The 25,573-nt window shown below is 41.9% G+C and overlaps 3 protein-coding genes and 1 non-coding gene across 6 annotated transcripts; all 4 read left to right on the top strand.

The window, feature by feature from the left end:
• The first annotated feature begins 498 nt into the window (after positions 1 to 498).
• On the top strand, positions 499 to 1,793 carry LOC136532727 (uncharacterized). The gene is made up of 3 exons (XM_066525320.1): positions 499 to 826; positions 921 to 989; positions 1,351 to 1,793. Exons 1-3 carry the CDS (start codon positions 499 to 501, stop codon positions 1,791 to 1,793), a joined length of 840 nt encoding a protein of 279 aa, XP_066381417.1.
• Positions 1,794 to 5,326: 3,533 nt separating this feature from the next.
• Positions 5,327 to 9,925, top strand: LOC136532722 (diacylglycerol kinase 1-like). 3 transcript variants are annotated; one of them, XM_066525315.1, is made up of 9 exons: positions 5,327 to 5,472; positions 5,726 to 5,753; positions 5,952 to 7,090; positions 7,478 to 7,844; positions 7,930 to 8,006; positions 8,661 to 8,780; positions 9,024 to 9,188; positions 9,295 to 9,432; positions 9,524 to 9,925. In XM_066525315.1, the coding sequence occupies exons 3-9, from the start codon at positions 5,963 to 5,965 to the stop codon at positions 9,671 to 9,673; spliced, it is 2,145 nt and encodes a 714-aa protein (XP_066381412.1). In that variant the 5' UTR covers positions 5,327 to 5,472; positions 5,726 to 5,753; positions 5,952 to 5,962; the 3' UTR covers positions 9,674 to 9,925. The 3 variants fall into 3 exon arrangements, with proteins under 3 accessions (XP_066381412.1, XP_066381411.1, XP_066381410.1); XM_066525314.1 differs by lacking the exon at positions 5,726 to 5,753 and having other exon boundaries at positions 5,336 to 5,472; XM_066525313.1 differs by having other exon boundaries at positions 5,353 to 5,472; positions 5,726 to 7,090.
• Positions 9,926 to 10,130: 205 nt separating this feature from the next.
• On the top strand, positions 10,131 to 10,203 carry TRNAK-CUU (transfer RNA lysine (anticodon CUU)). The gene has a single exon. It is a non-coding gene; the product is annotated as a tRNA-Lys (tRNA).
• A 321-nt stretch (positions 10,204 to 10,524) lies between these two features.
• Positions 10,525 to 14,389, top strand: LOC136532723 (probable inactive purple acid phosphatase 1). Its single transcript, XM_066525316.1, has 12 exons — positions 10,525 to 10,803; positions 10,941 to 11,032; positions 11,111 to 11,177; positions 11,285 to 11,407; positions 11,525 to 11,617; positions 11,763 to 11,892; positions 12,358 to 12,439; positions 12,535 to 12,667; positions 12,742 to 12,947; positions 13,050 to 13,175; positions 13,259 to 13,571; positions 13,981 to 14,389. The coding sequence occupies exons 1-12, from the start codon at positions 10,636 to 10,638 to the stop codon at positions 14,284 to 14,286; spliced, it is 1,839 nt and encodes a 612-aa protein (XP_066381413.1). The 5' UTR covers positions 10,525 to 10,635; the 3' UTR covers positions 14,287 to 14,389.
• The last annotated feature ends 11,184 nt before the right edge of the window (positions 14,390 to 25,573 follow it).

The raw sequence follows: 25,573 nt of genomic DNA, 5'->3' as shown, positions 1-25,573 counted from the left end.
ATTTGGGCTTGTAATAGATTTGCTACGTTGCGTTGGGTTTGGTTTCGTTGTATAGCGGCGAACGCTTGACGTTGTGGGTTAATGCTTTTAGGTGTTGTAGTCGGGGCTGTGCCAATTAGATGAACCCTCTGTGTTCAGTCTAATGTGGCATTTTGCAGTTTACATAGTTTGCTTTTACGTTACAAACTCTTGTAATTTGGTTGTTGTCAAGTAATGAAATTCGGCTTTGCCGTTGTGGAAAAAATATAAGTGGGCACAATAGGCAAGATAGTTGGGTAGACCACCAACCACAAACATATTGACCCAGCCACTTCTATTGATTTGCCAGAGGGGGTAACAATTACCCAAGTGAGATGTAATCGAATGATAGCAACACACTACGAGATCAAATAGTGCAAGCAATGTGGACTGCCTATAATAGTTAGATGGTGATTTAAAGCATTGTTCATCATTATCAACATTTTAACTTGTTACATTTATGTCTCATTATTGTCAGCCATGTCAACATCCCAGAGTACAAGGGTTGTATGGAGCTATACATATGAGAAAGGACTTGTGGACATAATGAAAGAGCATGCCAATATCCCTATGTACAAGAAACAAAATGGTTGGACACGAGATGGTTGGAGAAATATTACCAAACAGTTCAATGAAAAGTTTCCTTTGGCTCATTTTACAAAACAACAAATACAATCAAAGGAAAAGGAGTTGAAAGAGAACTACATGATAATACGAGATGCTAGGAAAAATAGTGATGCTAGTTGGAATGGGTCATTATGCATGATTATTGCCAAACCAAAGATTTGGGATGAAATGATTGAGGTTAGTCATTTTCACTCTTTATAAAGCTAGCTATTTTTGTGTTATGGTTTCACTCTTTTAAAAAGCTAATCAAAATGTTGTTTTGTTGCATTTAATAGGGGAATGCCAAAGTAAGTTCCAAAAGAAGTCATTTCCTCGATATGAAAACTTGGCATCATTGTATGCAGGTAATGATCACATAATGCGGCAAATGTTTCTCTTTTGATTTGATTTGATGCTAAAAAAATTCATGTCTTGGTTCTGGTCCTTGGCCCTTGGTCATATTTGGCACTAGAATATGAGTTGTGTGTTGTCCTATTTGTTTGGCAATTTTACATTCTGCTGTCATGACTCATATGGTCACTAGTCGGGATTGATAGATTATGCATTGAAGTGTGGATAGTATTTTATGATCATAACTCTTAGCAGTAGCTGGTAAATATAGATTAACAGCATAGATTAACTTATTCTTTAGAAGCAAGAGTGTTAGAGTTGTGAGGTAATTTTGCCTTTAGTCGAGCATCTAATTTATATGTTGTTTTTTAATAGGAAGTATCACCACTAGAGATTTGAATTTTGCATCGACTGAACGTCCTCCTAGCAAGACAGCAAGACCTCCAGTGAAAAGAAGTCACACTGAACAAAGTATGCAGAACAAAGTTGCTGCCTCTGATACCGTTGGCATCTATTTTGCTGTTAATGGTACAAATCCATTTCCTCAAATCAAGGGTCTAGAAGTGCAATCTGTACCATCCAATCTCAATTTAGAGGACCAAGAAGGTGCTAGTGGAAATAAAATACAGAAGCAAAGTCAAATGGCTGCTAAAATAAGCGAATTCATAGAGTTTAGAAAGATCCAGATAGATGAGAAGAAGAAACAGGAAGATGATTATTGTGTGGAGAAGTGCATTGATGTTGTGGATGGCATGGAAGACTTAACTGATGAGCAGAAGGCAGATGCTAATGAGCTCTTCCAATCTGAGATGAATTGACAAATATTTATGAAGACAAAAAATCCAAATGTTCGACTAATTTGGCTAAAGAAAAAATTCACGGGTGTGTTTGCTTGTCGCCTTAGCTTTCTCTCTTCTTCTAGCATTAGATCATCTTAACTGAACCTGTATAATGAGACTAATTTGACGCTAAGACTGTTTTATTGAAAGGAGCTAAGACTCATAGTTAGAAGATGACCTAGTGTAGTGTTAGAACGTGACCTAATGTAGTGTTCTACTTATACAAAGTTACAATTTTCTTGACTAGCCACCTGTTGTGTATGTACGTTGTTGCTAGCTTTGTAGATGGTTGGTTAGCAGTAGATGCAAATAATCTAGCTAGTGTCGTTTTTCTTGACGCCTCATATGATATCACACACTTTCCTTTGGATGTCGCATATACGATTTGTTAGGGTTTATTGTCAAAAATTCAATGGCTCACTGAGATATATGGTGTTTGTTGTCAAAGATGCAATCGATCTAGCTAGTGTCACTTTTCTTAAATGAGATATGGTGACTGTTGTAAAAAATTCACTAAAACAATAAAATTCGGTGTTGATTACAAACTAGTATAGTAGTTACCTATGGTTAGAATACACTTGTCCTACATTGAATTCCTTTTCCTGCCATAGGTTCCGCTCTTTGATGTTGTACTATTTTAGCTACCACTTGCACTTAACCTATGCAGACTGTTGAGCAGTGCAAGTGAAGCATGGAGTACTGCATCTCTCCCATGCCCTATCCTGGATTCTTTTGAATTAACTAAAAAGATGTGTGAACCATTTCATATTTCAGTATTATCCTAACTATTGCTTTACTGCCTACTTTTCAGAACCAATGAGTGATGAGGAACACAAAGAAGAGAAGGGATGCATGTGGGAGAAATGGTCTTTGGCAAAGAACACATATGCCTTCATTGCCAATTAATTTATTTATTGTTATTCAAAATTAGGTACATGCATTAATATTTAATTGTCCAATTGTATATTTTGGTCTGGAGATGGGTACTATTTTCTCAATCATTAGTTTCATCTAAAATCTAGAAAAGAACCATGTACTTTGCTATGTGATGGGCACAGACATAATATTTGATGTCGCTATTGACCTCGTTGACTTAAAATTATCAACATTAGTTTAGTATTGAGGTCTATGAATCGATAGAACAAAACTGCTATCTTTAATTTTTTTGGATTTTTTCCCTGTATGTTCTGATATATTGTTTGTTACATGGGGTATCTTCTACGTTCCTTCTTCGTGTAGGTTTTTGAGAAGATGCGATAATCTGTAGGACGACAAGGGGGTTGGAAGAGATAAGGGGTAAAAAGTGGGCAATTTGATAAAAGATTGATTGTGTAGTTGTGTATATACCTCAATCGGCCGTATATCCCATATTTTATAATGAGTAGGGGTTGTCTTATCTCGTTGGAAAACCAATTTGATCATTTGTTGTTTCGTAGAGTTTTTCTTCGATTAGGCCAAAACAGACATGGGTTGATTCTAAAACCAGCTTGGGCCTAATTTGAGCATCAACAAAATTATGCCTGAGTTTTTGAGAAACTACCATGGATTTTGTCTGCCCCTTCCAGCAGCTCCTAGAAAATATTAGTGTGTTTGGTTTGTGAAATCACTGCAAACTTTATGAGATGGTGCATCATAAGTTTATCCCATGAATTTTAGTAGAATCAACCTATTCCTCATGTATATACTAATTATTAGCCTGTGAGGAACGGGGTAGCGATGGACCAACTTATTCCATTCCACAAATCAAATAAAAAAAAGAAGTAAGAAGAAGATGCATCACCTTATTCTTCAAACAAACACATCCATTGTTTATTATTGTCAGGTTCAAGTACGTGGTGTCACGAGTGTGAGACAGATGATGGATTCAGCTGCAGCATGGAAACATGGTCACGCGTTAAGGATAAATATGTTCGGAGCCTTGGAGGAGACTGCACAAGCTCTTCGATCCTGGATGAAGATATAGAAATCCAAGGGAAGAGTAAGGAGTTAGTGCATCTCCAATTGTTCCAAAAAAAAAAACACTTGGTAAATCAACTAGTTTTCCAAGTGGCTGAGCATATTTATTGGGTTCCTCTAACAGTTTCGAATATGTCGATCCTAAAATATACTTCCTCCATCCCAAATTATAAGTCATTATAAGAATCTTAGAAAGTCAAAGGATCTCAAGTTTAACTAAATTTATATGATAAAATAATAATATTTATGGTACAAACTAAGTAGATTCTTCATTAATTATATTTTCATAGTATATCAATTTGATGTTATAATTTTTTTTTAATTTTCTCTATAATTTAGTCAAACTTGATATGCTTTGACTCTCCAAGATTTATGGAATGACTTATAATTTGGAATGGAGGGAGTAGAAGACAATTTTACATCGCAATCAGGGATTAATTCTAATCATCATAACCACTTTTATATTTCATTTCTCTTATGTATATTTGCATTAGGAACCATGGGATTCGTGCTGGTAAAACTTTTTAAGTTTGACTAGATTTATAGAAAATATTAACAACACTTATATCTCCAAAAAAAATTATAATAAAAATATATTCGAAGATCTATCGATGATACTAATTATGTATCATATATATTAATATTTTATTATATATATGGTCAAAATTAAAGATAGTTGACTTTTTTAAGTAAGCGAGAATGATTTTTTTTATGGGACAGAGGGAGTAAAAAAGATATTAGCATTTGATACTAAATAAGTATTATTAAATTAATTATAAAATATATTTTTAGTAAACCTAGTTGGAGATATAAATATTAATACCATTCACTAAAAAAATGATCAAACTTAGGCTAGTTTGAGTTGCATAACTCTTATAGTTGCAAATTTTTGGATGGAGTGAGTAAATTTTTAAGATCAACTATGCACAATAGAAAAATCCATCCAACTAAATTGCCGGGAAGAAATTTTTTTGCCATTTGAAATGGTGAAAGTTAAATCCTGCATATTCATTGAGCGAGCGGAGCATATTTTTCTGATTTTTTATTGATGAAATTATTGTTCTCAAAGAATGAATTTATAAAAATAATTCTGGTGGGCTCTGGAAGAGATTTTTGGTCCGGCCAAGGACGTGAAATAAAATATGGTCTAATAATGAAATCAATTCAGAGCAATTCCATGTTCTAGAACATAACTTATTATTATAAAAATTCGTTTGATTTTAATTTTGAGCCCGAGCATCGAATGTCGGCGCGTCAAGCACGCCATGGAGAAGCGTCTCGAGGTCGGCGTCCCATCACACTGCAGGTGGGCCCCCGATACAGCCTGAATCAAACCTGCTCCCCTCCCCACGTGTGACCTCCAAATCTCCTCCGTCCGTTCCTCCCTCAACGGCCATGATCGCTCCCTCGTGACGTGGCCCGAGACATCCGAGCCCGCACATCCGGCGCAATTACCTCGCTAATCCCCCCATTAATTTAGTATTACTATATTATTTTTATTATTTTTATCAATTATTATTGTTACCACAGGCTCCGCGGCTTTTGCCTTTCCTGCGGCAGCGAATGGGAGAGCGGAGGGAGGGGAAGGGGGAAAGCGCAGCAGCGACGGCGAGCGAGCGGGCCGTTCGAGGATCGCAATGTGAGCACGAGCGGGTTGGTTCCGATTCCCGAGCCGCATCCTCTCCCCGGGTGCCCTGATCTCGTAAGATCCCTCTCTCCGCTTGTTTTATGCAACAGACAGCAAGTTCTGCCTGCTTTTTGGCTGTTCATTACGAGTGCTACGATGAGATTAGCGATTAGGGTTTCGAGGAGGATTATTTGGTGCACAACTTGCTGGTTCATTCGAGGCTGTATCTGGCTGAGGCCTTCGTTCGATCATTTTGTGCGTACAAGGATTCAATAAGTTGTATTGCGTGTGGGATTTCTGACTTTTTTTTTTTGTTTTTTTGTTTTAGTGGCAAGCCGCTGAATGGGCGCTTACAGGTTCAGAAATCAGAACTCCCAAGTCACAACCCTTTGGAATGAAAAGTTAACAGCAATACAGCACTAGAGAATCATAACTAGAGTCTAGATGATAGACACAAATTTTTTTGCTTATTAGTATTGTACAACCATCGGTCTCCCCACCACTACACTGAATTTGTTTCAGTGAATTGTGTCCTTACCTGATGGTTGGTGCAGGGACACACAAGATGCTGCATCCTAGCTGGGTTGGCGTCTCGGCATACATCTCGGAGTATTGGTCTGTGATAATCGCCACTGTTGTTTTCACATTTGTTGGTGCGGTGACAATTTACTACACAGTCAATCAGTTGAACAAGAACATCAGCTTGAGCCTGATAAAGGCTATCAAGGCCAGGGCCAAGAGGTACAAGAAATGGAAGGACAAGGTGCCCGCTGCGTCCCACATCTGGAGGAAAGAAGTTGTCCCCCGCAGTAAAGGCCTGAAATGCTGCGTGTGCTTGAAGTCCGTTTCACCTCCTCAGTACTCTGGGGGGACCATTCATCAGTGCGATATCTGCGGCGCCGCCGCGCATCTGAGCTGCTCGGGGAATGCGCACAAGGATTGCAAGTGTGTATCTATGGCTGGTTTGGACCATGTGCTTCACCAGTGGGCTGTGCAATGGATCGACAGTGCGGATCACTCTGAAGAAGACTCTTTCTGTTGCTACTGTGATGAATCTTGCAATGGGGCTTTCCTTGCGGGGTCTCCGGTTTGGTACTGTATGTGGTGTCAGAGGCTGGTTCATGTTGATTGTCACAGCAGCTTGGCCAAGGAAACTGGTGATATCTGTGACTTGGGACCACTGAAGCGGTTGATATTATCACCTCTTTGTGTTAAGGAGCTTCATTGGACAGGTGCTGGGATTTTGAGTTCTATCACAAATGGGGCTAATGAATTGGCTTCTACTGTCCGAGAGAGAATTCGGATTCGTAGTAAAAGGTACAAAAGGAGTAGTGCTTCTGCTGATTCAGATAGCTCTGGGGCTATTGAGCTACCATCTGATGTTGAAGGAGATTCACAAGAAGTAAACAGCGCAGCAAAGAGGAGGGATGATCAGGCCAATGGCGAATTCAATGAGGTACAGCAAAGCTCTGAATCAGAGAAAGATAAGCAACATGTACCAGATAACGCAGCTACAACTAATAGATTAATTGTACAATGTGAGAATTCTCATGTACAGAACAATCAGAAGTATGAAATTATCAATGTGCCTTCTGATTCTAGGCCGCTTCTTGTTTTCATTAACAAGAGAAGTGGTGCCCAGAATGGTGATTCACTGAGACAGCGCCTGCAGATTCTTCTTAATCCTGTGCAGGTTGGTATGCTTCAAGCTCTTTAACCAGTTTTCAGTTGTGTAAGTTTCCTTGAAGATTTTCTCTGTTTTTTGACACATCTAGCACCCCTTTTTATTTTATATATATATTTTTTTGTTTTTTAGCACAAATCAAGTAATGTTATCGTGTGGCTTATATATCTTTAGGGCTGACTGCAGCTTTAATAAATCCTCTTATACTCGATTTATCCAAAACTTTATTCTGTGCACAACCTTTTGTATCGGTAAAGTTTAGCTCAAGTTGCTTAGTTAAGTTCAGTTAATCCTCCACCTTGTCTTTTTAAACTGATTCATTTTATTGGTTCTGGTGGTTCTTGATGATATAACTAGAAGCAACTTTCTATTATGGTACTAACTCATTTCCGTTAGGTTTTCGAGTTGAGCAAACAGCAAGGTCCAGATGTTGGTTTAGCTTTATTTCGGAAGGTAACCCATTTCAGAGTTCTTGTATGTGGTGGAGATGGCACTGCTGGATGGGTTTTGGATGCCATTGAGAAACAGAAGTTTGAAACTCCACCTCCTGTAGCCATACTTCCAGCTGGTACTGGTAATGATCTTGCGAGGGTTTTATGTTGGGGTGGTGGCCTTGGTGTTATTGAGAAGCGGGGAGGTCTATTCTCAGTTTTGCAAGATGTAGAGCATGCAGCAGTCACTGTTCTTGACAGATGGAAGATCACCATAAAGGACAACCAAGGGAAACTTATGGCACCACCAAAATTTATGAACAACTACTTTGGTATGTCCATGCAACTATTTCTTTGCTAGGATTCTTTGGTAGATTCCTGCATAATCAGATAACCATAATACTCTTGCTTTTTCAGGGGTTGGCTGTGATGCAAAGGTTGCCTTAGATATACACAATCTGAGGGAAGAGAACCCTGAACGGTTTTATAGCCAGGTAACACCTGCTTGCTTGCACCCTGACTCCCTGCTATGTTTCCTGACTCCTTTGCACTTGTTGGTGGACTTGTGTTGCACTTTTGCAAGGATGACAATGCTCTATTGTTCTTTATTTTCCCAGTTTCTCTTGGACGAATTATGCTATGAAAATTTAGTGTTCAGAGTAGCATAAGGCAATATGTACAAGCTTGAGGGCTTTAACTTCTGTACATATTGTTTGTTGATTATTATATCTGTATAAAGTATAATAGATATTATTACATCAAATGTACAAATATATGTTTTTAAACTCGGTAGTAGTGCTGGAAATATTAAATATTCCTATTGCTTTAACTACTGTTTGGTAGCACATATATCTGAAAATATGTAGTAGTGCTGGTTTGAAATTGTTGAATAGGTCTATCTTATACACTGCTTTGGCAATCTGAAAATGGGTTTTACTCAAATCTTGATAATCTATTTTCTTTGATAACTTTATGAAGACTCATGTAGTCATGTTTGCATTACTAATTGCTACAGTTGAACTTTCATATGGTAATCATATTCCCATGCTTGACAATTTTTCACGCTGTTTATTCTGCACATGCACCATTCTATGTATTAGTTACACAGTTTTTTCTTATCCCTGAATAGGATACAACTATTTTTGTAGTTTATGAACAAGGTGCTGTATGCAAGAGAGGGAGCAAAGAACATTATGGATAACACATTTGATTGTTTTCCTTGGGATGTCAAGCTCGAGATAGATGGATCCAAAATTGATATTCCTCAGGCAAGTGCATCGCATTGTGACTATTCTTCTCTGCTCTTTTTACGTTTTGGCGTAAACACATTATTTTGACTGGCATATCTGCAAGAAAGAATTCATAAGAAACCTAGTTATGCACATTAATGACGAAATATAGTTACTACACTTCAAGGAACTTTTGCAGGCTTCTTATGTCCTTTGAACATATTGGAGAAGCATCTTCTAGTAAAACTATGTGGCCTTACTTTTTATTCCTTTGATTTGCAGGACTCTGAAGGTATCCTTGTCGCCAATATCAGGAGCTACATGGGAGGGGTTGACCTTTGGAAGAACGAGGATGATGTCTCTGACACTTACCTCCCTCAGTCCATGCATGACAAGAAACTGGAAGTTGTTAGCTTCACAGGAATGCTGCATCTCGGAAGACTGCAGGTATGGAAGAAGTAATCTTCCTCATTCTAGGCTCTATGGTGTTGGTTACCTGATATAATAAAATAATTAACCACCGATTAATGGATAATGGCTAAACTTGCTCTAGGTTGGGCTTTCTCGTGCAAAAAGATTAGCCCAAGGTCATCATATAAAGGTTGAAATCAGTACTACAATGCCAATTCAAGTTGATGGAGAGCCATGGTCCCAGGAGCCAGGCACCATAGAGGTTTCTCATCATAGCCAGGTTCACCTCTCTCCCTTTAGTTTATATACATTTAACTGCATCCGCGTTTTTCCTGTCTTCCCTGGCCTACAACGATGCCTCTCTTGTGCAGGCCTTCATGCTTAAGAGAGTCTCCGAAGAACCACTCGGTCATGCCGCTTCGGTAATGGCCGACATCTTGGAAAACGCCGAGAACAGTGGCATTATCTCAGCCTCGCAGAAGAGGACTTTGCTCCAGGAGATAGCATCTAGGCTTTTGTAGGACAGTTCTAACGCTAGTGCTTCTTAGCTTTCTCTCACGTTCTCAGCTGCCAGAGGCTTCCTTCCGGGCTACTAGGGAATCACCGCCTGGTCGTTTGTACATACGGTCATGGTATCTTATGCCTGATTGGATTGTGCTTGTGTATAATTCTGTGTAAAATTTTGTACACCCTATTGGGATGATCTGAGCCTTAGTTGCTTATTGCACTAAAAGAGCTTATCTGTGTGCTCTTCCTCGCAAAAAAAAAAAGAAGCTTATCTGTGCACTCTTGTGCTTGTTGAGGCTGGAAATTCTGCTACCGGTCGTATGGATTGCTGAAACTTTAAACAACGGTTTTTCTGCTTTGTTCTTGTACTGGGTTTCATTTTTCATCTTCTCACATAATCTGTATATTTGTCCCTGTTTGTCCTATAGAAAGAAAGTAAAATAGAATTATACTAGCGGCAGTATTAAGCAAGCCCGTCTAGCTCAGTCGGTAGAGCGCAAGGCTCTTAACCTTGTGGTCGTGGGTTCGAGCCCCACGGTGGGCGTGTTAACTTTTTGTTGTTTGCTCTGTTGCATTTTTCACATGTCTTCATTTTTGTCGTGTGTTTGCTCTATTTGTACTCGATCAGCTCCATTTCTATTCTTGTCTTGGTTTCGAAAACCATGTTCTTGAGTTTCTTGGTTTTCGTTTCTCGGCCAACCGGTTCGTGGAACCATCCTTGTCTTGGAGCCCACTTGTTGGCCTACTTGCTGGCTGAGATGCCGGTCAGGTCTGGCGGCTTCCAATGTTTGTCCCTTGAAGCTGATCCCCATTTCTTTACTCCCCTGCACTCTCGAGGTGATCAGCCAGTCCATGCAATGCTTCCTTCACCAGAGATACATACATATATACGAGACGAAGCCTGTTTTGTTCATCTTCAGTTCCCCTCATTGATCCGACTCGACTTGTGCACCAGCAATAGCAAATAGCAAACGCAATGAGGCTCCTGGTGGCGCTATGGGCGGTTCTTGCACACATCCTGGGCTGCGCCGACGTGCTGCACGCCGGCCACCAGCCGCTGTCGAGGATCGCCATCGAGAGGGCGACGGCCGCTCTCGTCGATTCGGCCAGCATCAATGCTCACCCCACGGTTCTTGGCCTCAAGGTGCTCCTGCGTCCCTCACCTTCTCTTCTTCAGTACCACTTATCTCTTGCTCACTCCCATTTCCTCGAACTGAAAACGTGCTTGCTACTGATCGTGCGTGTCTCGGCTTGGGACATGGTCACTTGGTGGTGTTCCAGGGTCAGAGCAGTGACTGGGTGGTCGTCGAGTTCTCGCATCCGAACCCCTCCAACGACGACTGGGTCGGCGTCTTCTCTCCTTCAGGTTTCAGGTGAGCTCTGCAACTGATGACACCCGTACTGTCCCTTCTTCAGACGATGACATTTCACCTTTTCATTCACATGTTCAGCTCTGAAACCTGCCAGCCTGAAAACTGGATGGACCAACCACCCTATTTGTGCACGGCACCGATAAAGGTCATCAGTATTCAGTACTACTTGCTCTTCCATCTTACTACTCCATTAGCACCGTACATGACATGGATCATCAGAGACTGAATTTTGGTGAGTGGGTTCACCTGCAGTTCCAGTATGCAAACTTCACGAATGATGCCTATAATAAGAGTGGGAAGGGATCCTTGAGGCTGCAGCTGATCAACCAGAGAGCGGACTTCGCCTTTGCGCTCTTCTCTGGAGGCTTCTCAGCTGTAAGACTTCAATTCAGCCCATGTTCTCAACTTTAATTTTGTCTAATGAACTACGGCCATACGATAATTTGGATGGTATTTTCTGACAATTTGTTTTTAATAAACTGTAATGTATAGCCCAAACTGATTGCTGTCTCAAACAATGTGACGTTTACGAATCCAAAGGCGCCTGTCTACCCTCGGCTGGCGCAAGGGAAGTCTTGGAATGAAGTGAGTTTCAATTTCTTTTCCTCTGATTTGCTGGTGCAATGCATGGATGATGGTTCCTTGAGAGCCAATGCATTTCTTGATACGTCTCTGAAGGCGTCTATCTCTCTATGATTCAGTGATTGGATTATTGTTAATATCATGGTAGATGACGGTCACCTGGACAAGTGGATACAGCATCAAGGAAGCAGTGCCTTTTGTGGAATGGGGCCCTAAAGGCAGAGATCGAACTCTTTCTCCTGCTGGAACATTGACATTTGGAAGGAACAGCATGTGTGGTAGGTTTATGATATCAACTTGCCTTTTTTTTTGAAATAAAAGGTAGGAGCTCTGCCGCTCAATTAAGTAAGGATAAAGAAGTTTATCTACAGAAGGCACCCCCTGGCGCCAAACACTACGGTCCTAGGACCGAGGACAAGCATGTCGCACCGCTAATGGTGTTTACCCATCAAAGGATACAGCCCTGCGTCTTTACATGATATCCTCTTTTGTCAATGAGGCCATCTGCTGTACCGTTTTGTGTTCGTTTTCGAAGATCCTCCTATTCCTCTCCTTCCACAAGTTCCATACAATGTAAATGAGGATTCCATTGAACCGCCTTCGATCCTGCTTTGGCACCTTGCTTGCTGTGTTGCTGTGGGCCTTTTGTCAACTTGCCTTTCACTTTGCAATAAGTTTCTTGTATGTACATGTACCGATTAACATAGCATGTTTACATTTTTTTTCTGAAACACTGACTGCAGGTTCACCAGCACGGACAGTCGGATGGCGCGATCCAGGTTATATTCATACAAGTTTCCTGAAGGAGTTGTGGCCTGATGCCTTGTATGCATCTAAACTGATTCTTTGGATCTTGGGACATTGCATACTAGGTTATTACAGAGAAAGGCAACGTTTGTTTCTTTCTGTTCATGCTACAGGTACACTTACAGGTTTGGTCACAGGCTGTCAGATGGTACTCACATCTGGAGCAAGTCTTACAGCTTCCGTGCATCACCTTTTCCCGGGCAAGAATCTTTGCAACGTGTTGTAATCTTTGGGGACATGGGAAAGGTGTGCTGTTGATGATTGTAGATTTTTCTTACAGTTTGGTTCAGTCTTTGACTCACATTTACTCGTTCGTTCAGGCAGAAATAGATGGGTCGGATGAGTACGGTAACTACGAGCAAGCTTCTCTGAATACAACCAAACAGATCATTAAGGATCTGGAGAACATTGACATGGTCATCCACATTGGAGATCTTTCATATGCTAATGGATATCTGTCGCAGTGGGATCAGTTCACAGAGCAGATAGAACCGATTGCTTCAACTGTGCCTTACATGATTGGCATGTCAGTTTCAGTTCAGTTCATTTTTCAGGAACTTTCAAGAATAACTACGCTATCTTAATTATGTGATGATGGTAAATATGTGATAACTCTTCTTAATTTCAGTGGTAATCATGAGAGAGATTGGCCTGACACCGGATCATTCTATGGATACAACGATTCCGGTGGCGAATGTGGTGTTCCTACTCAGACTATGTTCTATGTACCTGCCGAGAACCGGGCGAAATCCTGGTAATTACCGCATAAACCCAGAACCATCATTTGTTTAAGTTAAATTCTACATCTACTATGGCTGAAACTATTGTGACCTCTAGGTACTCGACAGATTATGGCATGTTCAGATTCTGCATAGCTAACACTGAAGAGGACTGGAGGCCAGGAACCGATCAATATAAGTTCATCGAGCATTGCTTGTCGTCAGTCGACAGGCAGAAGCAACCATGGCTCATCTTCCTCGCACACCGGGTTCTTGGGTACTCATCAGGTGGCTGGTATGAGATCATGATGGGTTCATATGGGGAGCCGATGGGCCGAGAAGGGCTCCAAGATCTTTGGCAGAAGTACAAGGTCGATTTAGCGGTTTTCGGTCACATTCACAGCTATGAGCGCACCTGCCCCATCTATCAGGCAAGATTGAACTTGTACTTCTGTTTCAGAAACTATCCCCCTGTTCGCTTGAGCTTATTCTGAACTACTTTTCAGCCATGGAACATTGTTTTCCTCTCACAACATTTCAGCATAAGCCAAATTTCAGCATAAGCGAACAGGGTGTATATTGCAGAAGTTTGGTAGTATATTAATTTCCACCATCCTGCCAGTAATCCTGTTGCCCCCTTTGTCCTAGTCAGATTTGTACCATCCATTTTAGGCCAGTTTGATTCCTTATCAATTCATATAATAGGCAGTTATCTTACCTGTCGTTAAAAAAAAGTTAGATGAGAAGGAACTCATTTGCCGGATTTGGTACAGTCAAAAGTACTCTTGAGTAGCAACTTACTGTACAAAATCATTAGCATGACAGTTTCTCTATTTGCAGAACCGATGTGCCCAGGATGGATCTAACCACTATAGCGGGCGATTCAACGCGACAACCCATGTCACTGTTGGTGGCGGTGGGGCGAGCCTCTCTACATTCAGAAACAATGTGCCATATTGGAGCTTCTTCAGGGACTCTGACTTTGGGTTCGGAAAGCTGACAGCCATCAACAACTCGTTCCTATTGTTTGAGTACAAGAAGAGCCGTGATGGCAATGTGTATGATCATTTCACAATCTCGCGCGACTACCGTGACATTATGGCCTGCTCCATCGACAATTGCCCCCGTAGCACATTAGCCGTTTGATCAAGCTCCGGACTCTGTAGGGACATGTGTTGATACACTATGTGATGCTTTGGTATAGTTATGTGATGTTGTCGCTTGATACCCTGTCAAATCTAGTTAGTTAAAGGAATCTTTACTGATTTTCTGGGTGTTTATTGTCGATGCTCTAGAAAACAATGTTTACAGGTATGTTTGGCGCTGCAAACTCCAACTCGATAACTAACTATAAAAATTCTTCCAACTGGAGTAAATTTATTGCATTGCTAAAAAAATGATTTTTGCCGACGCCTCATTTTTTACTGTATAGGCTCTGTTAGAAATAGTGACCGGTACAGTGTGTGTGTGGATGTGTGTGCGTGTGTGGTGATGGTGGTGTGTGTGTGTTTGTGGGGGTGGTACAGTGGTATTAGACAGCCGTCTCTAAAAATAGAGGTAATTGTAGAGGCAGATACCTTAAGTAATTATCACTATAAATGCCATTTTTAAATGTGGTTGCTTAAGATCACTATAAATGCTATTTTTAGATGCGGTTGCTTAGAGCAACTCCAATAGAGTTGCTATTTCCCATCATGTCTTCTAATTTGGAGAATTTGGTGTGAAATAGGACTCCAACAGACTGTCCATCCAATTGTCTAAAATTAGCAAGCTGCTATTCCTTAATTTTCATTGTTGCAGTACTCTACCATTTTTTGAGGGTTTTCTATTTTAGATTTAGATAATGGATAAATCATACAATTTTGGAAACTATTTTTACATAGTCTCTTGGAGTTGCTCTAAGTAAGCAATTTATGAGGCTACTCATGACATGTTGCGAGGGGTTGGTTGATGGGCTTTTCCTAGATTTAATCAATTTTTTTATCATTTTCTTGTCTGGTTTTAAAATTAAAAAAAACGATTTCTAGAAGCGGCTGAATGTCCACCCCACCTTAAGAAATTGCTGATTTCTAGAGTCGCATAGGTAGAATGCTTTTAAAAAAACATTTCTACGGTAGTGGTAGACTCGGACACTGCACCTGCAACTAGTAGGGGTGCAATGTGTGGGTTGTCCCTGTAAATGAATTTATTTTTTGTGGATTACCATATAGCCTGTAAAAGCCTATTTACAAATTTACGGATAAGGATAACCTGTCTTGGCGTCTTGCATCGTAGCAGCTACTCTGCATGCATGGAGCCAGACGTTACGAGTTACGCTAGGACCTCTTCATCAACCAACCAGGAGAATGAGTGCGTCTGCGTGGGGTGTGTGTGTGGCCAAACGCCACGTTCGAGGGACTTCATATAAACGTCCAACGTTATCCATCCATGGGGCCTAAAACTAACCTAAATGTAAATTAACTCCTTTCATCATTACCGAAAGTAACTAGAATATAAAATATAATCCTCATCTATGTAATCCCATCTGTGTATATATCACACTATATAAAAAGTAATCAAACTGTGTTTGGGAAATGGGAAATGGGGGCTGGGATAGGGAAAATAAGAGGTGGGATAGATTTAATCCCATATTTAGATAAGGGGAAACAAAGATAGGGATAGGGAGATAAAGACTAGCATACCCATCTCATACCTTCTCCTTTTATCCCAATCCATTTCCCTTTGCTTATCCCTATCATCCCCATCCAAACGTATATGAGCATCTATATTATTACACATGTAGGAGTATGTTCATCGCAGAAAAAAATATCGCACATGTATGTGATTATTAAAATAAAATAAAGCTAAATTGAGGTCCCTCACATATACAGAGGGACACAATGAAACTTAATCTAAGTTCCAATTTGACCATGCCTATACTACCGTCATTTTGCCGTGAGCCGTGGACGTTGTTAAGTGCTAAAGGAGAGACGAATTTGTCGTTTCCTCACAATGCTAAACCGTGTTAAATTAATATTTATTATTTCCAATAATGGCTTTTAAGTGTCACATGGTCAGTTTGCACGTAAAATAGACAAAGCGTGTGCAATAATAGACACACACTAAAACATAGAAACCATATTTTCAATTGATAGTTTTTTTCGGGAATAATTCTTCATCGAACCTCTCTTTCTTTCTCTTGTATCCATGGCGACCTAGCTTCTTGCACAAGAAATCATTTCTTTGTCTCTATTTCTCTATTGATCTACTACTGCTTAACCCTAATTCTAAATTACCATTTTTGTTACATTACATGAAAAATTAATTAGTTAGTTACTCCCCCAGTCCCTAAATAAATCAATTTCTAGAATCCGTAAAAATCAAACGATTTTAAATTTGACTAACTTTATAGAAAAGAGTAACAACATCTGTGGCATAAAGTGAGCATATTATAAAAATACATTTTGTGGTATATCTAACGATACTAATTTGATGTCATAGATCTTGATGGGTTTTTTTCTAAAACTTCAGTCAAAGTTTAAAAGGTCGACTTAAGACAACTCTATAGACATATTTATTCGATGGAGGGAGTATATTGTACTGTACAGAAGCTGTCCTAGTCATCCTATTGGGATTTACTTTAGATAGTATATATTCAAATCGCTTGTCTTTGGAACTCGGTTCCATCAGACCACGTCTTTCCTCGTCATAATATCACTCTTTTCTCCATATCTATCCTATCCCGACACCACCCTATTGTCTATCCACTACACCATAACACTGCATCACGGTCAGAATCTGACGTTAAAAATTATATTCATCAATGGATGATATGACGCTAAAGATAACTCACAGATGATGTGTCGCTAATTCCTCATTTAACGATTCATTGTCTGTCGCTGCAGGTAATCATATTTAACGTTGCACTATCTGTTGCTAAAAGGAAGTGTACTGTGGCCCCCACCTAGCTCGCACACCCGGTTTACATTAAGCTCGCGCCAGCTTACATCGAGCTCACGCGCCCGCTTACATTGAGTTCGCGCGCAAATTTTTAGCCTGGCCCACAATACAGTGAGGAACCCTAGACCATTTTCTTTTCCCAGATCTAAAATCCAGGCAGCGCTGCCTTTTGTCCCTCTCCATCATACTCTCCCAACTCCCGCCCGCCCGGTCCCTCTCCCAATTTTTTTTAAAACACCCTGCCACAGCCACGTCCTAATTAGACTGGTGGGACTCACACATAAGTTAAATGTCCTAGCTGGACTGGTGGGATTCACGTGTAAAGTCAAGTTCCAAAGTAAATTTTGTAAGTTTGAAAAATATGTTTGGAAAGTGATTATTTTTGAAACCTCAAATTGATCAAATGAATTCAAACTTTTTTTGGATTTCAAAAGGGTTTAAAACTTTAGGTTCAAAATGAATTTACAAAAATAACAAAACTTTTTTTTTGAAGGTCTCAAGTTTTGAAATTAAAAAATTTAAACTGTTCAAATGAATTCATATGAAAAAATTTGACGTGTAAGAGTTTAAAAAACTTAGAACTGATTTATTATTTTTCAGTAAAATATTTGCAAACCAATCATAGCACAGTAACCACGTTACTTACAAAATAATATTTGGTAAATAAAAAACAAATTAGTATCGGACACCCACTATTTTTTGGTGAAACATCCAACTCCCGCCTCTAATTCCGGAAGGCCCGTCCAAACTGCACATCGCAATCCACTTAATACACAGCCCAATCGTCGCCTAACCCTAGTCACCCCAAGCCACTCCCAGTCCTAGCCACCGCCTAACACAGCTCTCCACCGATTCCCCTTCTCTCTCACACCCGAGATTCCCCTTCTCTCTCACACCTGAGATCGCCAAACTTGGTGTTGTGGTGTAGTGATCGGAAACACTTTGTTGAAGGGTGTCTGGATGGACAGACCTACCTACGCCGCACGCCAGAGCAAGGCCTGCGAGCAGCACACCGAGGCCGCCCGGGACGGCGGTTGTCCGCGGCTAAGAGAGAGGTGAGGGAGAGGGAGCCTGAGAGGGTGAGGGAGAGGGCGCCGCCGTTTTCTGAGTGGTGACGGTGAGAATGAGAGTGAGGGGGTGAGGGCAACGGTTTCGTTGGGGTTATATACTGCGACCTTAGTTTTGGGCTGTGGTGAGCTTCTCTAATCGGGCCACATTAACACAGACGGGCTTGATAGTACACCTGCCTCCGAAAATGGATTAACCGAGGCGGACAACCTTAAGAGACCGCCTCGGTTAATGTCGATTAACCAAGGCTGATGCTTTAAGGCAACCGCCTTAGTTAATCATTAACGGAGGTGAGTATCCTAAAGCGTCCGCCTCAGTTAATTTTGATTAACCGAGGCGGATGCTTTAAGGCGACCGCCTCGGTTAATCTATTAACCGAGGCGGTTGCTGGGCCGCTGCCTGGCCACCGAATAACAGAGGCGGGCAACCAGCCCGCCCACCTTCGAGCCCCTGTCCGCTTGAACTTATCTGCCTGGCTTATCAGTCATGGAACAATGTTTTTCTCTCAGAACAAATAAACTTCAACTATTAGCCGAAGAACACACGGATGGTGTAAGCGAAGATGAATCATGCATCTCCGTACCAAACCCCTCATCCCTTAGCTTCACACGGTTAGTGCGGAATGAGACCAATAATTTTTTTGAAGAACCAGCAGGGAAGATCCCTACATATTTTTTTGCCTTATCTATTAATATGTACAGAAAGAATACAAATGTACAAATGTACAGTTTACAGGTGAAAACTCTAGTTTGGTTTTGGTAAATTGATGAAACCCTATGTGCTAACCTAGTCTATCTAAGTGATTATGAGATAGGTGGTACATTTCAAGTGATGAGAAAATATGATGATCAAGGAGATGGTGTGTCCACAAGTGATCAAGTGCTCGGAAATTGGAAAAGAAGAAAGAGAAAAACTAAAGGCTCAAGGCAAAGGTATAATTGGTTGGAGCCATTTTATTTTTTGTGATCAAGACACTTAGTGAGTGTGATCATATTTAGGATAGATAGCCGTACTATTAAGAGGAGCGAAGCTTGTATCGAAATACGGTTGTCAAAGTGCCACTAGATACCTCTACTTATTGCATATGCATTTAGGATCTAGTGGATAGCTAACACCCTTGAAAATATTTGTGAAAACATTCTAACACACGTGCACAAGGTGATACACATGGTGGTTAGCACACTAGAGCAAGGATGAAGTGATAGAGCTGAAAGTCACTATGAAACAGTGACCGAACGCCGGTCACATAGTGACCGGACTGAGATGAGCGTCCGGTCAATAGGAGCATAGCAGCACAGTCTCGGTCTTAGTGACCGGACTCTGATAGGGTTAAGCATCGGACGCTGAGGTGGTGTGTCCGGTTATTGCTGATGTACGATGACACAGAGAGAGGAGTTGAGTCAAGAAGGACCGAACTATAGTGTGCATCCGGTCAACGTTGATCGGACGCGTCTGGTCACAAAAAAACCTCTCTGGTGCCTTACTGGAGTCGACCGGACTCTAGTGTTCCACGTCCGGTCAGTTGCTGTGGTGCGTCCGGTCGCAACTTAATATGTGGCGCGAAGCAGACTAGCTGTTGGGATCGCGCGGCTGACATTCATAGCAAAGGGACACGTGGTGCTGATCCGTGCATCGGACGCTAGGCTGTGCGTCCGGTCAACCTGACCGGTGCGTCCAGTTACCCCGACAAATCTGTGAATAGAGAGCCAACGGCTCTATTTGTTTGGAGGGTCTATATAAGGCGTGTGGCTGGCTCTAGCTCATTCTCTTGGCCATTTGCACTGACATAGCAACCTTGTGAGCTTAGCCAAAGCCCTCCTACTTATCTCTATCATTGATTCATCATTTGTGTGAGATCGAGAGTGAATCCAAGTGTGTTGCATAAGTGTTTGCATCTAGAGGCACTTGGTGATTGTGTTTTGCTATGGATTTCTCTTGTTACTCTTGGTGGTTGCCGCCACCTAGACGACTTGGTACAGTGAGGATCGTCGAGTGGAAGAAGATGATTGTCTTCGGCTCCGATCGTGGTGATTGTGAGGGGTTCTTAACCTTATCCCTGGCGGAGAGTCAAAAGGTACTCTAATGAATTGCTCGTGGCTTGTGGATCCTCATCTTGTGTTGGTTGTGCGGCACCTTATCGAGGGTTTGGCGTGCGATGCCAATTAGCATGTGAACCTCCAAGTGAGTGTATCGCCACAACGAGGACGTAGCTTGCCGGCAAGCAAGTGAACCTCAGGATAAATCATTGTCTTAATTATCTCTTGGTATTTATGGTATTCACTTGTTGATCACTTGACATGTCGGTATACCATTTTATCTTTCTTGTACATCATTGTGCATTTGTATACATAGAGCTTGTGTTAGGTATCTCTAGACAGTGATTTACTTGTTACTCTTACTTTCATTAGCTTGATCACCTAGGTGTTTGTTAGCAACTTAGGCTTGTGTGAATTACTAGTGATCATAGAAAGTAGAATTGGGTAGGTGGCTTACAATCCAAGTTAGTGCTAGCGCAAAACTCGTTTTTGCCATTTATTTGACTAACTACTTATCTCAAGTGTTGTTGTAGAAATTTTATTTAGGCTATTCACCCCATGTAGCCATTTAGGACCTTTCAACAGAGCTTCCAAAGCCCAAAGAAAAAGAAAAAGTTAAAGTTACAAATGGTTCTCCCTCCACAATCAAAGGGGTTCTGAAATGCTATTTTTGGCCTTGATACACACCAAGCCAAGATCCTCCTTGAGAGCTACTCTCCAGTCAGATAGAGAGCAGGCTCTGTTGTCAAAAATAATCCCATTTCTAGCATTCCAAATCATCCAACAGGCAGAGATGAAAATCTCTCTGAATATATGCTTACCAAACGCTGTTCTAGCTTGGATGATCATGTCCAATGGCTACATAGTTAAAGCCCAGTGAATGCCAATCGAATTCCAGCAGGCAGAGCTAAAAGGACATTCAAAGAAAGGGTGAAAGCTGGTTTCTTCAGAGTTGGTGCTGCATAAGACACATGAATAGTCTTCCAAAAACATATTTTTCCTTCTTAAGAGATTTCTTGTGTTGAGTCTATCTTTGATTAGAAGCCAAGCAAAGAACTTATGTTTGCCCAGATTACCTGATTTCTAGATCCAAGTGAAAAGAAGAGAAGCCTCTATGGTGCCTTGGAGGAAAGAATAAGATCTCTTTGAAGAATATGTAGAGCCCCAGCTGTATGTCCAAGTATCATTCAGTGTGTGATTCCTGTTACTGGAGGAGATAACTCCTTGTAAAGCACTAAGCTGATCTGAAGCTTGAATAGACAGTGGGAGGAAAAACACTCTGTTGGGCTCATTGTCAGTAAAGAATTTATCTGAGCACTTTGGCTTTCTAGTGAAGGAGAGCAGTTATGAGGAGAGCTGATCTCAAGAGGCTGGCCTGTCCAATTGTCTTGCCACAGTGAAATAGAAGCACCAAAGTTAACATGACAGACTGCAAAAGTTTTAAATTTTCCAAATAGCTTTATAATATCTTTTCACCAAAATGAACCACTTGGGTTTCTGATATGAGGAGGGGTGTTGTCATTACAATACAGCTTCATCCAAGTAACTTTGACCTAGGGTATCTCTGCATGATTATAGAACTTATCAAGAAATTTCATAAGAAAGGCTATGTTTTGGTTTTTCATGTTGATAATGCCAAGTCCTCCTTCTTCCTTGGGTCTGCAGGCTGGATCCCAAGCAGCCAGACAGGTGCCTCTCCTGTTAATGTCACCTTTACTCCACAAGTAATGTTTTCTGAATTTATCAATTTGTTGGATGATTGTATGTGGAATTAGGAGGTTGCACATATAAAAAGTGGGGAGGGCAGAGAAAACAGAGTTAACTAAAGTTAGTCTCCCTTGATACGATAGAAATTTGCTTACCCAGATAGCCTTCTTTCCATTTTAGACATCAAAGGACTGTTGGTTTGGTAGTACCAGGGCCAATCCCAGATAAGTGAAAGGCAGGTTTCCTACTGCACAGCCAAATGTCTGACCAAAAAACTCTTTTTCAAGTTAACATGTAACCCTGTAGAATCCGAAAAACATCTGAGTAGGCCTTTCAGAGTGTATAATTGCATTGCATCTGCTGGTAAAATGAGCAAGATGTCATCTGCATACTGGACAATGGGAAAATGCTCCTTAAAGTCATTAGAAATAGGATGCTTCAGAGTGCCAGAATTCCATGCTTTGTTGATGATGGTTTGGAGCAAATCAGCAGCTAGGACAAAGAGGAGAGGGGAGAGGGGATCTCCTTGTCTCACACCTCTTTTGCAAGAAAATGGTTTACCAAGAATGCCGTTTAGAAGGACAGAAGAAGTGCCATTTACCAGGAATGAGACCAAGAATTATTTTCGCTGATCAATGTTATATAAATTAAACAATCGTTCTGGCTAGGAATCTTTCCAGGTGTCCATTCAGAAGTAACCGAATAGACCCTAAGTCTTATCGCCGCGATAAACGGGCTGTGTGCTTGTGTTTCAAATGAGGTGAAAAATGTGATTGAACCAATTGCTTCAACCGTGCCATACCTGATTGGAAGGTCAGCTGAGTGTTCCAGTTCGATACTCTCTTGTGTTCCTCTCACATATTCCTATACACTGTTAACAAGAAGAGGAATTTTTGCAGTGGTAACCATGAGAGGGATTGGTCTGGCACTGGTTCATTCTACGGGAATCTCGACTCCGGTGGAGAATGCGGTGTCCCTGCCCAAACTGTGTTCTACACTCCAGCTGAGAACCGTGCAAAATTCTGGTAACGGTAGTTAAGGCCACAACAGTTTCTTCATATGCCATTTCTCAATTTTACTGAATGAACATTGATATTGATCCTTCTTTAGGTACGCAACCGTGAGGTGCGGAGATTGATTCGCCATTTCATGATGTCATTCTGGGTGAAGTTCGGTCGGGCGGAGGCCCGTTCCATGGCGGAGGCTAGGCGGGCTGAGTTTGTTTCGATTCTGACATACTAGTATGCTTTCTTGTTTAGTGTTGCTTTGCTTTGCTTGTTTCTTATTTGATTGTGTATGTGCAGGAGCTGCAGAAGAAAGAAGCTCCTCGAGGCGTACTCGGGTCGCGACATTTGCCGCTGCCCCTTCGGCTGCTCCGAAGGCACCTTCTCCGGCTGCTGAGGCCTCGAAGCCCCCGGAGCCTTCGACTACTGCCCGTGATGGACCGAAGGTGTAGCGTAGGCTTTAGCTATCTTCCTTTTGTTTTTTAGAAAAGATCTTTATGTGGTGACCGTGCGTGGGCCGACGGAGGGTTGGGCTGCGTGTGCTTGCACAGCCGAGAGCCGACCAGAGCGGAGGACCGGATCGGAGACGAACGCGTGTGGCTGACGGAGAGATACCGGTCGGAGCGGAGAGCTGGAGCCGAGACGATTGTGCGTGACCGACGGCCGGTCGGAGGGGAGTGGCGGAGACGACCGCGCGCGTCCGACGTAGCGATGGTTGCGCCGCCTGCTTCCGCGGCCAGCACGCGCTCCCGCACGGCGGGCCGGAGTGGATAGCCCGAGACAACCGCGCGCGGCCGACGGAGAGCTGCGCCGCTTTCACAGCCAGCACGCGCTCCCTCTCCTATGGCCGGTCCGTCTACCCCGCACCCCACTCTAAAACCCCCACAGCAAGGGATATGATCACTACTGCTGGCCTCTGCCTCTCCTGCCAACGCGTAGGGCCGTATGCTACTTGCTTTCTACGTATGGCAGCGCTGCGCGTCATAGACGTTTTACGTGAGCGAGATGCCCTTCTTCTGGGTAGAAAAGCATGTGTTAGGAGTCTACATTGATTCAAATCAAATAACGTAAAATATGGTACCAATTGACGATGGGAATAAAAAAAATATTTCTAGATGAAGATAAATATTTTCATACTTTTTGTTATTTTATTAAAATAAATTAGGATGACTTTTTAGAAGATAAAAATTCAGTTTTTATTATTATTATTTTTTTTAAAAAAGCAATATTTAGTGCTAGCAAAGGCCTAAGTTTGTCTTGATTCAAGAACGTCAGAGTTTATTTAGTCCTTGTTTGGATGTCTATGTATCCACCCCAACCTATGTGTGTTGTGGTGGACCGGTGTAGAATTTAGTTTAAATTATACACCAAACAACTCCAATACACATGGATTATGTGTATCCAAACAATCCCTTAGGGTTAGAAAAAAATCCCTGTTCTCCCCTGCAGGCTTTGACAGCGATCGCCTGGGCATACCACCTCACCGTGCCCCACGTATAGATCAAGGCGGCCATGCCTGCTAGAATCGCGCGACCGCTACCTGTTCATGCCTGGTGCCTATCTTGCTGTCTCTTGGCTCTTACAAAAAGTAGAAAATTAACCAAATAGATGAGAGATGAAACCTGAAGCTACTTCTTTAGAAGCACTTGCTTTCATGTAGTATAGTTTTGAAAGCACTTTAGATCCTACTTTTAGCCGTTGGCTTTCTACTTTTCAAAATGAGTGGAAACTGAAAATCGTTGATTTTTATTTTTTTCATCATATTTTGTTCGATAAATACTGATGTTGGAATCCTAATAATTGAATTTAAATGTACAATATCTATATTTTCTATCTAATTTATCATTAAATGAAATCTTTAGTCTTTGAGACGTAGCGTCCCTATTTTATTTATCAAAGTCGTCCTGCAGTGGTCCTGGTCCATGCCAATGCCATTGGATCTCCTGAAGTGGTGGCTCTATCTCCCCTTCCTCTCTCTCTCGAATCTGTGCTGGGGCCGGGCTGTTTAGGTGATGCCCCCACAGCGCAGCTCCCTCGCAGCTTTTCCATAGGGCGTAACGCCCCCGGACGCCAAAATAACAAGACGAGCAGGGCATCTGCCTTCTGCCATCTGCCATCGGTGTGTGAGGGGCGGACCCACCTGCATGCATGCATGTCACCATGGGCATGCTGTATCCAGCCATCCTTTTCACTATGGACGTGTGGCTCTGGCTGAATGCAGGCCCCCACCATTTCCAATTCAGGTTCCGTGGGTTGGCTCTCTCTATGTGACCCCCTTTTTCCATCGTCGAAACAGAACGCACCCTGTCCCTGCGCTTTTGAATATTTCGTTCATATAAAACTTGGTTGGCGTTCGTGTGCGTGCCTTTCGTCAGGTCACATAACCAGGGGGATCTAACTAAAGCAGCTACCGCTACTTGGAGCATAGAGCCCCAACTAAGGCAGCCTCTACTTACTGCGAACACAAGGTTGATAAGTACCCTTGTGGTTCGATTTGTGATGAGTGATTGTCAAAGTGAATCATGGTCCAGGTTGAGTGTGTGACCTAACCACGGCATGAGTTAGATTGTGCGACATGTCTCTTGGTTTGTGGTGTGCGGGTGTGGAGCTCGGAGGCGGTAGTGACAGCAAGGTGAAGGTCAAGGAGGACGTGACGTGCCGATGGACCAGGAGCGGTGA

Source organism: Miscanthus floridulus, unplaced genomic scaffold (genome assembly GCF_019320115.1).
Source record: "Miscanthus floridulus cultivar M001 unplaced genomic scaffold, ASM1932011v1 fs_698_1, whole genome shotgun sequence".
Classification (NCBI taxonomy): domain Eukaryota; kingdom Viridiplantae; phylum Streptophyta; class Magnoliopsida; order Poales; family Poaceae; genus Miscanthus; species Miscanthus floridulus.
This window is presented reverse-complemented; position numbering and strand designations above follow the sequence as displayed.